The sequence below is a fragment of the Trichechus manatus genome, unplaced genomic scaffold, assembly GCF_000243295.1.
Source record: "Trichechus manatus latirostris isolate Lorelei unplaced genomic scaffold, TriManLat1.0 scaffold00105, whole genome shotgun sequence".
In the NCBI taxonomy this organism is placed as follows: Eukaryota; Metazoa; Chordata; class Mammalia; order Sirenia; family Trichechidae; genus Trichechus; species Trichechus manatus.
In genome coordinates this window covers 8587402-8603311 of record NW_004444041.1, presented here as the reverse complement: position 1 = coordinate 8603311, position 15910 = coordinate 8587402, and the positions used below count along the sequence as shown (strand labels likewise).

Here is a 15910-nt window from a genome sequence, read left to right as displayed (position 1 = left end):
AACCACTGCAATAGAGGCAAACGAGGAAGTAGAGACGCTGGTGAGAAATGATACAGCTTGGACTAGGATGTTAGTAACGAAGCAATAAGAAGGGGTTCAATTCTTGAGAGCCCTGGTGGTGTAGTGGTTAGCTCGACTGCTAACCAAAATGTCAGCAGTTCAAATCCACCAGTCGCTCCGTGGCAACCCTTTGGGGCAGTTCTACTCTGTCCTATAGGGTCACTATCAGTTGGAATCGAGTTGATGGCAATAGGTTTTGTTTTGTTTTGGTGGGAGATGAGAAAAGGGAGAAGTCAAGGACTTCAAGGTTTTGTTTTTGTTTGGCCTGAGAAAACAGGTGGAATGGAACTGACAATCAGATAGGAAAGACCACAAAAGGAGCAGATTTTGGGGGAGAATATAAGGAACTTATTTTGAAAATGTTGAGTTTGAAATGCCAATTAAATATCCATGTGTTAGGGGAGTGTATGGGCAGGAAATATATCTCTAAGAGTCTTGGGCTTATAGATCCTATTTAAAACCAAGAGACTAGATAAGAACAACAAAAGAGGAATGTAGAGACAGAAGCAAAGAAGTTCAAGGACTGAGCCTGGGAGCATTTCAAAATTTAGAGTTCAAGGAAATGAGGAAGAGCCATCCAAGGAGACTGAGACAGAGGAAAACCAGGAGAGTAATGTCCAGGATGGTGTCCAATGCTGCTGATAGGTCAATGTTATGTATTGAATTGTGTCCCCCAAAAATGTGTGTCAACTTGGCTAGGCTATGATTCCCAGTATCGTGTGGTTGTCCTCCATTTTGTAATCTGATGGAATTATCCTATATGTTATAAATCCTAACCTCTACAATGTTAATGAGGCAGGATTAGAGACAGATATGTTAATGAGGCAGGACACAATCTACAGGATTAGGTTGTATCTTGAGTCAATCTCTTTTGAGATATAAAAGAGAGAAGCAAGCAGAGAGGAGAGGGACCTCATACCACCAAGAAAGAAGAGCCAAGAGTGGAGCGTGTCATTTGGGGTCCCTATGTGGAGAAGCTCCTAGACTGGGGAAGATTGATGACAAGGACCTTCCCCCAGTGCCAACAGAGACAGAAAGTCTTCCCTTGGAGCTGGCACCGGGAATTTGGACTTCTAGTCTCCTAAACTGTGAGAGAATAAATTTCTGTTTGTTAAAACCACGCATTTGTAGTATTTCTGTTATAGCAGCACTAGATAACTAAGACAGTCAAGTAAGATAAAGACCAAAATGGATCACTGGAATTTGAAGGATGGTGTGCCAGGATGGGGAATAATGTGGGCAAATGGCCCAAACCAGAAATAGTAGGGTGTGTTAAAGTGTAAAGGGCAGTGAGGAGATGGTAGAGTGGGCAGGGGTCAGCTTGCAAAGGGCCTGGTGTTCCATGTTAAAGAGCTTAGACTTCATGCTTCGATAGGTTTGTGGAGCCACTTAAGAAATACAGGCAGAGAAGCGACACAGTCAGCCTTGTGCTTTAGACAGATCATTCTGGAGACTTGTGGAGGATGGAACTGGGGGAACCAAACTGGAAGCAGGGGGCTCAAAGAAGTGGAGGGCTGTAGCAGAACGCCAGACATGGTGAAGGCTTGCATTGGGCGGTGGGAGTGAGGGTGGAGAAGAGGAAGTTGATCAGAGATATTTAGAAAGTAGAATCTCCAAGACTTAGAAATAGATGGGATTTGGGTGACAAGGTAAACAGTGGTAGCACCAATCTGAGATAGAGAAATTAGGAGAAGGAGCAGGGTAGGGGAGAAATGATTGTCACATTTGGACATATTGTGTTTGAGATGCCCATGGAATATTTAGGTGGAGACGTTGGGTCAGCAACTGGATATACAGGTCTAAAACCCAAGGAAGAAATAAGATTTGCATATGGAAACCTATGCTTGACTGGATTCATACACATTAAAAAAAAAAAAAAACTATTAATGTAAAGTTCCAATCAATTTATGTGGTTCAACTTAAAAAAAAAAAAAAAGATTAAAGTAAATTTCCAGTTTAAAAAAAAAAGAATAATTCTTGGAGGTCAAAAAAAACACCACCACCCCAAACCCGTTGCAGTCAAGTCGATTCCAACTCATGGTGACCCCAAGTGTTGCAGAGTAGAACTGCTCCATAGGGGGTTTTCTTGGCTATAATCTTTACAGAAGCAGATCACCAGGCCTTTCTTCCACAGCACCACTGGGTGGGTTAGAATTGCTAACCTTGGGATAGCAGTCAAGTGCAAATCGTTCGCACCACCCAGGACCTAATTCTTGGAGAAGTATGTGTGTTTAATCTGTCTGCATCAGGATTTCTTGTGTCTGCTAATATGATTTGGGAGTATTTAGCTGTGTATACATCTAAATCTAAAAATGTTTGGTTTCTGAATTGACCTCTCATAGTTATAACAGTGCAAATAACTGTAAGGTCTTACCAAATAATTACCCTTCATTTGGCTGCACATTAAAATAACCTGGGGAATATTTTTAAAATACCAATACCATGGCCTCTCACTCAGAGATTTTTTGTTAATTTAGTCTGGAATGGGGCCTGCAGGCACTGTATTTCTTAAAAAGCTCCCCAGATGATTTTAATTTGCTGTTAAATCACTGGACTAGGGAAATGATTTTGCTAATTTTTAGATTTCTTTTAAATTAAGACTCCCTTGAAGCCAACCCTCTATTAATTCACTAATTAATTGCTAATGGATAAAGGAAATGTTCTCTGAGCCTTGAGTATGTGCATAGAATTTGCAGGACATTGAGCCTGAAAGGGGTAAGACAGCAATCAGTGAGGCCCCCAAAGAAGGAACCAGAGCAACTGCTTCCCAGAAAACCGGTTAGAATGGCAGAAAAACAGCCTAATGTAAATTTGTGACTGTGCAATCTAGATTCAAGAAAGGAACTCAGGGTTCAGCAATCTCCCCATCAAACTCCACTACAACCAACAAATCCTGAACTGACAAGCCAACGACTTGTTTAAACCAACCAATCACTTTACCTTATGAAGCTCTGTGACTTTTGCCTTTATAAGCCCCACTCTTGCATTTGGTTAGAGAGAGGTGGTCTTTCATGGGCTGTTCTCCTTCCTATATCCCTATATATGAGTAAATCTCCAGGGCTTTACCCGGTTGTCTCCAAGTTATTCTTTGCCGCTTAACACTTACTATGCCTCAGAAGATTTGTTTACCTTTAATCATAATGAATGGGGAGGATATTGCAACAACAAGAAGCACTTTATTTGTTGAATTGGAGCTGTTTCCACAAGATACGTCAAACAGATGTAAACATTTATTCACTACCTATACTTGGTCTGTCAGTTGCTAAGTCAGGCAAGATAAATCCGTGGATCATATGTATTCATTCAACACTTTACCAAAGATGACCTTGACACTTCTCTCAATTGTATCCATGAATGGAACTCCAGACTTTTCTGGGTGGTGGAATAGGAAAATAAAAAGAAGTTTTCAAAGCACCAAGGTGTAGTTGTTTTCTATGCTGCATAACAAATTACCACAACCTTGTTGTTGTTAGGTGCTATCGAGTTGATTCCAACTCATAGCGACCCCATGTGACAGAGTAGAACTGCCCCATAGGGTTTCCTAGGCTGTAATCTTTACAGGAACAGATCTCTAGGTCATTTCTCCCATGGAGCCACTGGGTGGGTTTGAACTGCCAACCTTTTGGTTAGCAGCCAAGTGGTTAACCATTGCACCACCAGGGCTCCTTTTACGACAAACTTAGTGGCTGAAAACAATACACATTTATTATCTCACAGCTTCTGTGGGTCAGGAGTCCTGGATGGCTTAGCTGGGTCCTCTCTGCTCAGGGTCTCACAGGCTGTAATCAAGGTGTTAGCCAGGCTTCATTCTTATCTAGAGGTTCAACTAGGGAAGAATCTGCTTCCAAGCTCACTCAGGTTGTTTGCAGAATTTATTATTTCCTTGTGATTGTATGAGGAGGGCCCCGGGTTTTGTGGCCATTGGTTGGAGGCCACTTGCAGATCCCATAGCTCACCCATAATTCCTTGCCGTATTGGCTTCCTTAGCTTGCTTATCAAGCCAGCAAGGAGAACTTTCGTTCCAGTCTGCTAGCACAGAGTCTTATATGTGATGCAAGAGTGACATCCATCATCCTTGCCATGTAATGAAGACTAATCACCCATGTGTGACATCCATCACCTTTGTCATATTCTATTGGTTAGAAGAAAGTGACAGGTCCTGCTTACATGCATTGGGAGAGGATTACATAAGGCCGTGAACACCAGGAGGCAGGAAATCATAGGGGTCACCTAAGACTCTGTTTGCCACACAAGGGAAGAGGACAGAGGAACCATGGATTGTTTATAGCCAATCCAAACAGATCATATGTCACAGATAAAACTGGAGAGAACATGGGATGGAGCCAGGGAACATGGGTTCCAGTTCAGGATCTGTTGTTTAGATCACATACCCCACTAATTCTCTGGACCTCAATTAGTTCACAAATAAAATGAGGTAAGGGAGACAGTTTTGAATACTAACCAAAGAAATGCATGTTAAAATACAATGGAGGCACCATTGTTCACCTTTAGCAAAAATTAGAAATGGTCACACTTAATGCTGGTAAGTTTGTGGTGAAACTGATATGCTTAGTCCTGAGAAGCAATCTGACAATATGTGTCAAGCTATAAAAACATTCACATCCTTTAACAAAGGAATCCCATTCCTGGAATTTATCCTAAGGAAATGTATAATTGAAAAGTTTCTTTAAAAACAAAACAAAACATATGTACAAAGTTATAAATCACAGATTATAATAATGAAAAGCTGGAAACACGCACATGTTTAACAATTAGAGAATGACTGAATAAATTATAAATAAATTATAGTCCATCCACTTGAAGAAAAGTATGCAGCCATTAAACTGATAATTATGAAGATTATACAGCAACATGGGAAAGTGTTTACAATTAGATGTGAATTTATTAAAAAAGCAGAACATAAAATTATATAAACACTGTAGTTATAACAAGTAAGAAAAAGTAAATAACAGAAACAATCCTTATGTGTGGGTCATGGAATGACACAAATAATTTTTCATAACTTTCCTTTACCAATATCATATATTTAAAACAACAAATAAAAGATATAAAATAAAAATATGAGGGGCTTGAATTACAGTGGTTCTTCACTGTGGTGGGCTTCAGAATTAAAAAGACTTATACCTGGGTTCCACCCTGTGAAGATTCAGAGATAAAGGGTTGCTATGAGTTAGGATCAACTCGATAGTAACAGGTTTGGTTTTTGGTATATGCATACATGTGTGTATACACACACACACACACACACACACACACACACACTGACCCCAGTCCCAAAAAAAAAAAAGTTCACAAGTGATTCTGATGCATAAATTCTCATCATAAAGTTCTACAAACCCATGGGGCATAAGGACAATATTCCAGTGATAAGCTCAACATTGCTTATGAGGCACCTTGGGCAATGAAGACCGGCTGTTCTTTCGTTTTGTTTTGTTTTGTTTTGTTTTAAGACCAGGCTGTTCTTAGTGTGCACCTGGCCTGCTGCAGCTACTGTCATCAGTGTTGGTGGTCTGTGGGCCATCTGAGGTGTTGCCTTCTGGGCAGGACTGCTCCACCAGGCGGAAGGCCTCCAGGAACTCATTGATGTCGATGCGGCCATCTTTGTTGAAGTCAATGCTCCGAGCAAGGTCACAGATGCAGTCATCTGTGATGTCAATGTTCATGTGAGAACTGAACAGCTTCCAGGTCTGCCTGAACTCGTCTAGTGAGATGAACCCTTACCAGAGGGAGGAAGTCACTTCAGTGAGTCAGACTAGGTTTCAATGTTCATTTCTCCTGACATTCTTGCAAGGTAACCTGCTGTCTACTGTCAACCAGATGAAGACATCCAAGGCCAACAAAAACCTCCATAGGTTTCCTAGTATTTCATTTAAACTTCCAAAGGAATGACAAAAAAACACTGATCACCAGTGGTTCTCAACTGGGGGCGATTATGCCCCATCCCAGGAGACATTTGGCAATGTCTGGAGACATTTTTGATTGTCATGCCTGGGGGAGGGGGTGTTACTGGCATCTAGCAGGTAAATCCAGGAATGCTGCTAAACATCCTACAACGCACAGGATGGACCTCCAAACAAAGAATTACCAGGCTTAAAATGTCAATAGTGCTGCTGCTGAGAAATCCTGCATGAAACCATCCCCAACATACACTAATATATTCTCCTTATAAACAGTCTTTGGACCCATACATCTATGGCCAGTTGATTTTTTTTTTTTTTTTTTTAACAAAAGTACCAAGATCATTCAATGGGGAAAGAATACTCTTTTCAACAAATAGTGCTGGGACAACTAAGATATCCACATGCAAAAGAATAAATTTGGACCCCGACCTCACATCATATAAAAAAACTAACTCAAAATGGATCAGAGATCTTAATGTAAGAGCTAAAACCATAAAACGCTTAGAAGAAAATATCATTGTAAATCTTTGTAACTTTGGATTAAGCATCAGTTTTCTAACTATGACACCAAAAGCACAAGCAACCAAATAAAAAATAGGTACACTGGACATCAAAAATTTAAAATTTCAAAGAATACTATCAAGAAAATGAAAAGTCATACCACAGAATGGGAAAAAATATTTGCAAGTAATATATCTGATAAGGGTCTAGGATCCAGAATATATATATAGAACTCTTACAACTCAACAATAAAAAGACAAATAACCCAATTTAAAAACAGGCAAAAGATTTGAGTAGACATTTCTCCAAAGAAGAAATACAAATGGCCAATATACAAATAGCCAATAAGCACATGAAAAGATGCTCAATATCATTAGTCATTAGGGAAATTAAAATGTCATACTTCACACCAGAATGCTATTAAAAACAAACAAACAAAAACCCAGAAAGTAACAAGTGTTGGTAAGGATGTGGAGTAATTGGAACCCTCATATTTATATTGCTGGTGGGAATGCAAAACGGCGCAGCCACTGTGGAAAAAGTTTGCAGTTCCTCAAAAATTAAAACATAGAGTTATCATATTACCCATTCCACTCCTGGGATATATATACCCAGGAGACTTGAAAACGCCTCTTCACCCAAAAACTTGTACACAAATGCTCATAGCAGCATTACTCGTCATAGTAAGAAAGTGGAAACAACCCAATGTTCATCAACTGTTGGATAGATAAAAGTGATATATGCATACAATGGCATATTATTTAGCCATAAAAAGGAATAAAGCTCTGATAAATGCTACAACATGGATGAACCTTGAAAGCATTATGCTAAGCGAAAGAAGTCTGACACAAAAGGTCACATATTGTATGATTCTAGTTACATGAAATGCCCCAAATTGGCAAATCCATTGAGATACAAGTGGTTGCCAGGTGTCGTGGGGGAGGGGCTGGTTAAAGGGTGAGGGGAGGGGCTGGTTAAAGGGCGAGTGACTCCTAATGGGTATGAGGTTTCTTCCTGGGGTGATGAAAATGTCCTAAAATTAGATAGTGGTGATAGTTGCACAACACTGTGAATATACTAAAAACTACTAAACTGTACACTTTAAATACGTGAATTATATGGTATGTGAATTATACATTCATTTAAAAAGAGTAATAGCATTAAAAACAAAACAAAAAAGCTTTTGGATCACTGGGAGAAACAGGTGAAGGGTACACAGGACCTCCCTGTACATTTTTTTGTGACTTCCTGTGAATCTATAATTATTTTGAAATAAAACTTTCAAAAGCCTTTGGGCATGAAGCCATTTGTGTTCTAGGCATTCTTCATTACTTGTCACTGTCTTTGATACAATCGTATGGGATACCAGGCCTTCTAGTAATTATTCTTTCTATAAGAGGAGCCCATAAGCTCTCATTCAGTTTGTCTTCATTTTTTCTCCATCCCTTCCTTCTGTTAGAGCGGTTGCTTGTATAGCTCAAGTACTTTTCTAGTTTCTGCTATTTAAAAGCACAGCAACTACTTACTTTGTTCCTAAAATGCTTGAGTGGAGAGTTAAATAACCATGAAAGATACTAAAGATACTAAAGAGGGTGAAGTTAAAATACTAGTTATGTGTGAGAAGTCATAGGATAATGAGTGCATTTACCTGAGTGATCACTATCTAAGATCCTAAAAACAGTCTCCAGGTTGGATCGGTTTCGATACAGTGTTTCCAGCACACTTGACTGTATGTTCTGCAAGAAAAGAACTCATTTTCCTTCTATATCTTATGTGTAGTTTTGTCCTAATGGGATAATTAACACACAATCGACTCTGACAACAATATACTCTTGAAGAAAATGGAAGACATCCCCCTCCCGCCCCCACTCCCCCTCCCTATTCAGCCTACCAAAGAATATAATGGTTTAAGAAGTACCTAGCCTAAGGCCGTCCATACATTACACATTCAGTAAGTATTTATTGAATAAATACTTTTTTTTTTTTTTTTAATGAGGGAGGTGGCATGGTGTCAAGGAAAGAAAATGGGCCTTGAACATAGACTTGGGTCTGAGTCCCCGTTCTACAAAATAGAAGCTGCATGATCCCAGGCAGGTTACTTAACCTCTCCAAGCAGTGTCCTTATAAGTATAGTGGTGCCGATAATACTACCTCTTGAGGTGGTTTTGAGGATTAACTGAGGCAGCATATGTAAATCACTTATCACAAAGTCTTACACACACAAACTCAACGAATAGTTGTTTCCTTTTCTCACCCATTCTGCCTTTTGGATTCTCAATATTTGGTTGTTTCTTATCCAGAGGTCTCGTATGGTCCCTCTGGGTCTACAATATGTTCTCACACACCATGATCACACCATTACCTCATGGCTCAACTGTTCTTTGGCCAAGTCCTCCAGCCAGGACGTGTACTCCAGCACGTTCTCTGTTGAGCTGCTCACCAGCTGTGGCCTCAGCATCCGCCATGGAAGTCCTAGATGCAACACAGACTCCACGGCTGTTGCCCAGTCACTCAGGGTGATTAAACCTATAGAAAAGAGTTAATTTGTTGACCATGAGTCTAGTTTCCTGCCTAACAGTGTGCACATTTTGATCCTGACATCCTTCTCACTATCTATATGTAACAGAAATAATGGGCACTATCATTATTTTTAGGGAGCCTGGTGGCACAGTGGTTAAAGCACTCAGCTGCTAACTAAAAGGTTGGCTGATTTTTGGAAGTAGATCCCCAGGCCTTTCTTCCTAGCCTTAGTCCGGAAGCTCCACTGAAAACTGTTCATTCAACAAATACTTATTCACTGTTCCATCTGCTTCTGTAAAGATTTACAGCCTTAGAAACCCTATGGGGCAGCTCTACTCTGTCCTATAGTGTCACTATGGGTCAGAACCGACTCGACGGCAGTGGGTTTTGGTTTGGATCACTATTTTTGTTGGTCATGGCAGAGTTGGCTGGAAACTAGGACTGCCAGATAAAACGCAGAATGTTCAGTTAAATTTGAATTTCAGACATACAGCAAAGTATAAGTATGTCCCAAATATTGCATGGGACATATTTATACTAAAAATTATTTGTGGTCTATCTGAAATTCAGAGTTCTCTGTTTTTATTTGTTACATCTAACAACCCTACTGGAAATCTCAGAAGACTTTTGGAACTAATATCATAAAGCATTGGAATTAAATAGCATCGGTTGTTTAAAAAAAAATCACTCCTCCTAAATTCCTTAGATATATTATTTACTGAAAACTCCTTGGAAGAGAGAGTATGTATGTGTATAAAAAGATACTGCTGTGAATTTATGAATGTTACTGGGATTTTAGTCCATGGGCTATATTTAGTTGACGTCTATTAGACATTTCATTGAGTTGAGCAAAAGCAAAATTTCTAGCTTGGATATTTGAATAGAATACAGAACAGATAAGTACATACCACACCCTCAACAACAAGAAGCCAAATCATTTGATGTTTTGTTAATCTCTGATGTACACTTGTAACATCCTCCACCTTTTTTTTTTTTCATTTTTTTCACAGTTCTGGCCTTGTTTGTCACTCTGCCCTTGGCTCCATTTATTTTCCATCTCCATCTATATTTGGCCAAGTTAATATTCTGTTAAAAGTTTGGAATTTAAAAATTTAGAAAAGCTAGATGGAACACCGTTACTGTTGCTGTTAGCTGCTGTTGAGTTGGCCCCTGACTCATGGTAATCCCATGCACAATGGGATCGAACCATTGTCATCCATAGGGTTTTCACTGGCTGATTTTTGGAGGTAGATCACCAAGCTTTTCTTCCTAGTCTTAGTCTGGAAGATCCACTGATACCTGTCCAGCAAGTTGAATAAAATGGAGGAAGCAGTCAAAGGGGTTTTTCCGTCATTCTTCCATTCAACAAATACTTACTCACTAACTGTTAAGAGACAGATTTTGGGGCTTGCATCCTTCCTCTACGGATTTTCTACTTGATTAGTCTTACCAGTTTTATCTGCATCATGCTTCTTAAATTCACCGAGAAGATCTGAGGAATGAGCAAATAACTTCTCTCGCAGGGCTCTCAGAGCTGACTCCTCTACTCTGCTAATCCTGGGACAGGAGAGGAAGGGGAACATTTTTAACAGTGAGTTCCAGAAGAAACAGCTGTAGGTTTTTACCAAATTTTTCCTCTTAACATCTCAAGAGCTCGGTTTTTGAGGGAGGAGCTCCAGCTCTCATTTCTCCCCATTCCTCCTCTTCGTTTCCCAGTTGTGTACAAATAGGATCGGTTTGCAGAGTGCTGTTGTCCTTTCTAGTATATAGCAGTGGTTAGAGCACAGGCTCTGGAGAGAGACCGCCTTTGTGGACAAGTTATCTAACTGTGCTATGCCTCCATTTTCCCATCTGTAAAAGGAGGATAATAATGGTACCTACCTCACAGAATTGTTGTGAAGATTAAATGAGGAAATTCATGTAAAGCACTAGATGAATGCCTGGTATATAGAAAGTACTCAATAATTGTCATACTTTCCTTGTAATTTATTACTATAATAAATAGTCACAAGGTTAGACTTATGATTGACAAAATAATACTAATTTAGTTTTCTCATTCATATTGGGACAGTAGAGTAATGCTGGGCACTTGGCCCAAAGTAAGTGCTCAATAAATATCTAAATGAGACTATAAAAAGAGCTCAAAGGTAAATGTGCTTTATCTGTCCTGTCTCACTGAGGAACCAGCTATTCTAAAACTGATGACCAAATAACCTATCTTTTCAGGTGCTAAAAGTTAAAAAACATTTAAATCGTGTTTTGATTGATGAAAATCTTCCTTGCAGGTTTAAAGTGCTTAGCATAACAGTCCTTAGCCTGGCTTCACAGAGCTCTAGAAAAGTGTGAACTGCTGGAAACTCATCCCAGATTTCATGGTATGTAAGTATATGTGCTTTTCAAGCCCCCCAAATGTTGAAGAACCACTGGTTTGGCAAACCATTTAAACTTTTCTGGTAAATTGTAGTCATAGATAATTATCATGCAGGGCTGTAGTATGGCGATGTCCTCAGGAGCTACCTGGATTACAAGGCTCTCTGTCCCTAGGACAAGCAACAGGCATTAAGTACTTACTAAACGCCGACCTCTACACGGATCATCTCAGTAATCCTCCAGTGCCAACTGAAGAAGTACAATTATTATGCCCATTACAAAGGAAGTAATTAAGTAGCCCAAGGTTACGAAGTTAATAAGGGGTGTGGCCAGGAATCAAATCTTGTCAGCCAGATTGCAGACTGGCTATGCTATTCTTGTGAGAAGTGGATGCAAACCAAAAGTAAATGGATTCTGAATGACAGTTCTTCTAAGAAAAACACGTGATCTTGAGTTTGTGGACACTGAGACATCAATTATGGATGCTCAGAGATATTTTACCCTTTATTTCTAAGTTCCCCATTGTGCTCAGATAGTTGAAGTTGTTTGATAAGTGATAAGTGATGTCTGGGTAAATTAGGTGATGTACTTGATTTAATACAATTGAGTGCACTCAGCTCTTTGAAATATCTCATTAAAAACACACTATTTTTTTTAAAAAAATAAGAAATGCTATTTATAGGAGTCTTTACAGTGATTCCTTTTATAGTGACAACACCTAAGTCGTATGGAATCATTGCTTTCCAGGTGCCTGGGCCCCACCACTGGAGATTTTAATTTAGTAGGGCTGGGGTGAGGCTCAACTCTATGGCAGTTCTACTCTGTCCTACAGGGTCGCTATGAGTCGGAATCGACTTGACGGCAATGGGTTTGGTTTTGGTTTAGTTTTGGGGTGATGCTCAGAGGGCTGATATTTTATAAAGCTTACCAGGTGATTCCACTGCACAGTAGGCTTGACTATTACTTGGTGAGTTTAAATTTCCACATAATACTTCTTTTTGAGGTTAGGCTAGCCAGCATTTAATCACGCAAGAGTGATTTAAAATAATGTACTTTTACAGCATTCATACAGGTAGACATGAAATATTAATGTGTTCTCTATCCACTGGATGTATGCTAACTTTGTCTATTTGTTTTGATTTCTAATTCAGGTCAGATTAAGTAATTAAAGAAGCTTGTTCAGTAGCACTAACACTGTACGTGCCAGCAGCTTATATACTCTGAGGCATCTTCTCTGTGGGAGGCAGTATTGCATAGTCATTAAGGGTGTAGGTTCTGAAGTTAGACTGCCTGGGTCAAAGCCTACCTTCACCACTTTCTAGCTGTGTGACCATGGACCAGCCAATGAACTCATCTATAAAGCCGAAATTAATAACAGTATCTATTTCATAGGTTCATTGTGGAATAATCTATCTAAATCTGTATAATAACACTTAATATGTGCTAAGCTCTCAACTAAGGTTAGAACCCAGAATTATCTCAACGAACACCATTTAAACAATATAACTTGCTTTCTTCCTACAAAGAAAGGGGCATTATTAACAAACATGCACACTGAAATCTATCTGCCAAATAGCCAGGGAACCTTAGGTTATAGTTTATGGGTATAAAAAAACCCTTTAAGGATGTGAGAAAACAAAAGGGTGACCCTGGGAGGACTTACTGACCTGGTGTTACAGACTTTACCAAACCAAAGATGCACCCATTGAGAATAATTTCTGCAGGAAGCAAATGTGTTTCTCCCATTAATGATGAGTATGTAGAGATTTTAGAATAGAAAAGAGGAGTTATTGGCTCTCATGTCTATTCCAGACCTTTATATTGACATAGGTAAATTCTCAATTCTTACTTGGAATTTGGATAAATGTAATGGTATATGACACTTCAAAGGTCAAACATTGTAATTTTGTTTTTCTGAAAAGCACTCATTGTAAAATCTTGCCTTTGCCTCGTGGTTAGCATGTGAGTCGCCTTGTTAGCTTGATACTGCACAATATGTGGGGTCAGGGCTGGCCCCAGTTTGACATAGGCTCCTCTGTTACTGCCAACTTCGTAGTAGTTGGAGGCAGAAAAGATGGTTAGCACCTAAATCAAAACAGAAGAAAGACAGACATTCACCTTCACTGAGGAACTCTTCACCCTCAACCCTATATGTTGTTGTTGTTAAGTGCATTGAGTCAATTTCAGCTCACAGCAACCCTCATGTGACACAGTACAACTTCCCCATAGGGTTTTATAGGCCTTAATCTTTACAGGAGCAGGTTGCCAGGTCTTTCTTCTGCAGAGGCACTGGGTGAGTTCGAACCACTAGCCTTTCATATATGGTCCAACTCAATTTCATAGGCTGCTATTAGCCCTTGTACTGTCTTTGGGTCACTTTGTAAACAGTCATTAAAGCATTTCCACTCTTCCAAAAGACAGAGAAGGAAGGAATACTCCCTAATACATTCTATGAGGAAAACATAACCTTGATACGAAAACCAGATAAAGACACCACAAGAAAAGAAAACTGCAGGCCAATATCTCTTATGAATATAGATGCAAAAATCTTCAACAGAATACTAGCGAACAGAATCCAACAACATATTAAAAGAGTCATACACCATGACCAAGTGGGCTTTATTTGAGGAATGCAAGGATGATTCACATTAGAAAACCAATCAACGTAATACACCACATCAATAGAACAAAGGGAAAGAAACACATGGTCATCTCTATGGATACAGAAGAAAACATTTGATAAAATCCACCACCTTTTCTTGATGAAAACCTTAAAGAAGATTGGAATAGAAGGGAAATTCCTCAATATAATTCAGGGCATATATGAAAAGCCAACAGCTAACATTACGCTTAATGAGAAAGAGAGCTTTCCCCTTGAAATCGGTAACAAGCGTGCCAGCTCCCATCGCTTCTATTCAATATTGTATTAGAAATTCTAGCCAGAGCAATAAGACAAGAAAAAGAAATAAAAGGTATCAACATTGGAAAAGAAGTAAAATTATCTCTATGTGCTGATGATATGATCCTATATAAAGAAAATCCCAAAGAGTTTGCAAGAAAAATTCTAGAGCTAATACAGAAATTTAACAAAGTTGCAGGGTACAAGGTCAATAAACAAAAATTAGTTTCTACACACCAGCAATGAGAAATCTGAAAGGGAAATTAGGGAAATAATTCCATTTACAATCAAATCTGAGAGAATAAAATACCTACGAATAAATCTAACCAGGGACATAAAGGACTTACACAATGAAAATTATAAAACACTGCTGAAAGAGATTAAAGAAGACTTAAATAAATGGAAAGATGTTCCATGTTCATGGACTGGAACACTTAATATTGTTAAGATGTCAATACTACTCAATGCAATCTATAGATTCAATGTAATCCCAACTGAAATTCCAACAGCCTTATTTACAGAAATGGAAAAACCAATCCTTAACTTTATATGGAATAGCAAGAGGCCTTGAATAGCTAAAGCAATGCTGGAAGAGAAGAACAAAGTAGGATTCACACCTCCTGATTTTAAAACATACTATACAGCTACAGTAATCACAACAGCCTGGTACTGGTATAACAACAGACACATAGACAAATGGAATAGAATTGAAAGTCCAGAAATAAACCCACACAGCTATGGTCAACTGATTTTTGACAAGGGTTCTAAGTCCACTCGTTGGAGAAAGAAGGGTCTCTTCAATAAATGGTATTGGGAAAACTGGATTTCCACACACAGAAAAATGAAACAGAACCCATGTCTCGCATCATACACAAAAACAAATTCCAAATGAATTAAGGGCCTAAATGTGCAAGGTGAAACCATAAAAATTCTTAGAAGAAAATGCAGGGGAAATACTGTCAGGCTTAGCTTTTAACAATGGATTATCTAATCTAATAACAAAAGCACAAACAGCAAAAGACAAAATAAATAAATGGGACCTCATAAAAATTTAAAACTTTTGCTCATCAAAAGACTTTACCAAAAAAGTGAAAAGACAAGCTACCAACTCAGAGATAATCTTTGGAAACCATACATCTGATAAGAATCTAATAACCAAAATATATATAAAACTTCTACAACTTAACAACAAAAGGACAAGTAACCCAATCATAAATGGGCAAAGGACTTGAACAGACATTTCACGAAAAAGGACATTCAAAGGGCCACCAAACACATGAAAAGATGCTTATCGCCATTAGCCATCAGAAAGATGCAAATCAAAACCACAATGAGACGCCATTTCACTCCCACTAGGATGGCTAAGATTAAAAAAAACAAAACAAAACAGAAAATAACAAATGTTGGTGAGGATGTGGGGAAATTGGAACCTTTATCGATTGCTGGTGGGAATACAGAATGGTACAGCCGTTGTGGAAAAGTGTGGCAGTTCCTCAAAAAACTAAAAAGAGAACTACCACAAGACCCCGCAATTCCACTCCTAGGTGTATACTCAAAAGACTTGAAAGCAGAGACTCAAAAAGAGACTTGTATGCCAATGTTCACTGCAGCACTATTCGCAACAGCCAAAAGGTGGAAA

The 15910-nt window shown here is 38.9% G+C and overlaps 1 protein-coding gene across 2 annotated transcripts in view; it reads right to left on the bottom strand.

Moving 5' to 3' along the window:
• Positions 1-5528: 5528 nt before the first annotated feature.
• PPEF2 (protein phosphatase with EF-hand domain 2) overlaps positions 5529-15910 on the bottom strand; it is a 51286-nt gene continuing 40904 nt past the window's right edge. The window contains exons 12-16 of one of the 2 annotated variants that reach the window (XM_004383136.1): positions 13315-13457; positions 10453-10559; positions 8845-9008; positions 8131-8218; positions 5529-5797 (exon numbers count right to left, since the gene is read on the bottom strand). In XM_004383136.1, coding sequence (XP_004383193.1) covers positions 5544-5797; positions 8131-8218; positions 8845-9008; positions 10453-10559; positions 13315-13457 — 756 coding nt within the window. In that variant the 3' untranslated portion in view covers positions 5529-5543. Of the gene's footprint in view, positions 5798-8130; positions 8219-8844; positions 9009-9402; positions 9444-10452; positions 10560-13314; positions 13458-15910 lie in introns of those variants that run through there. The other variant, XM_012557490.1, reaches the window with a different exon arrangement.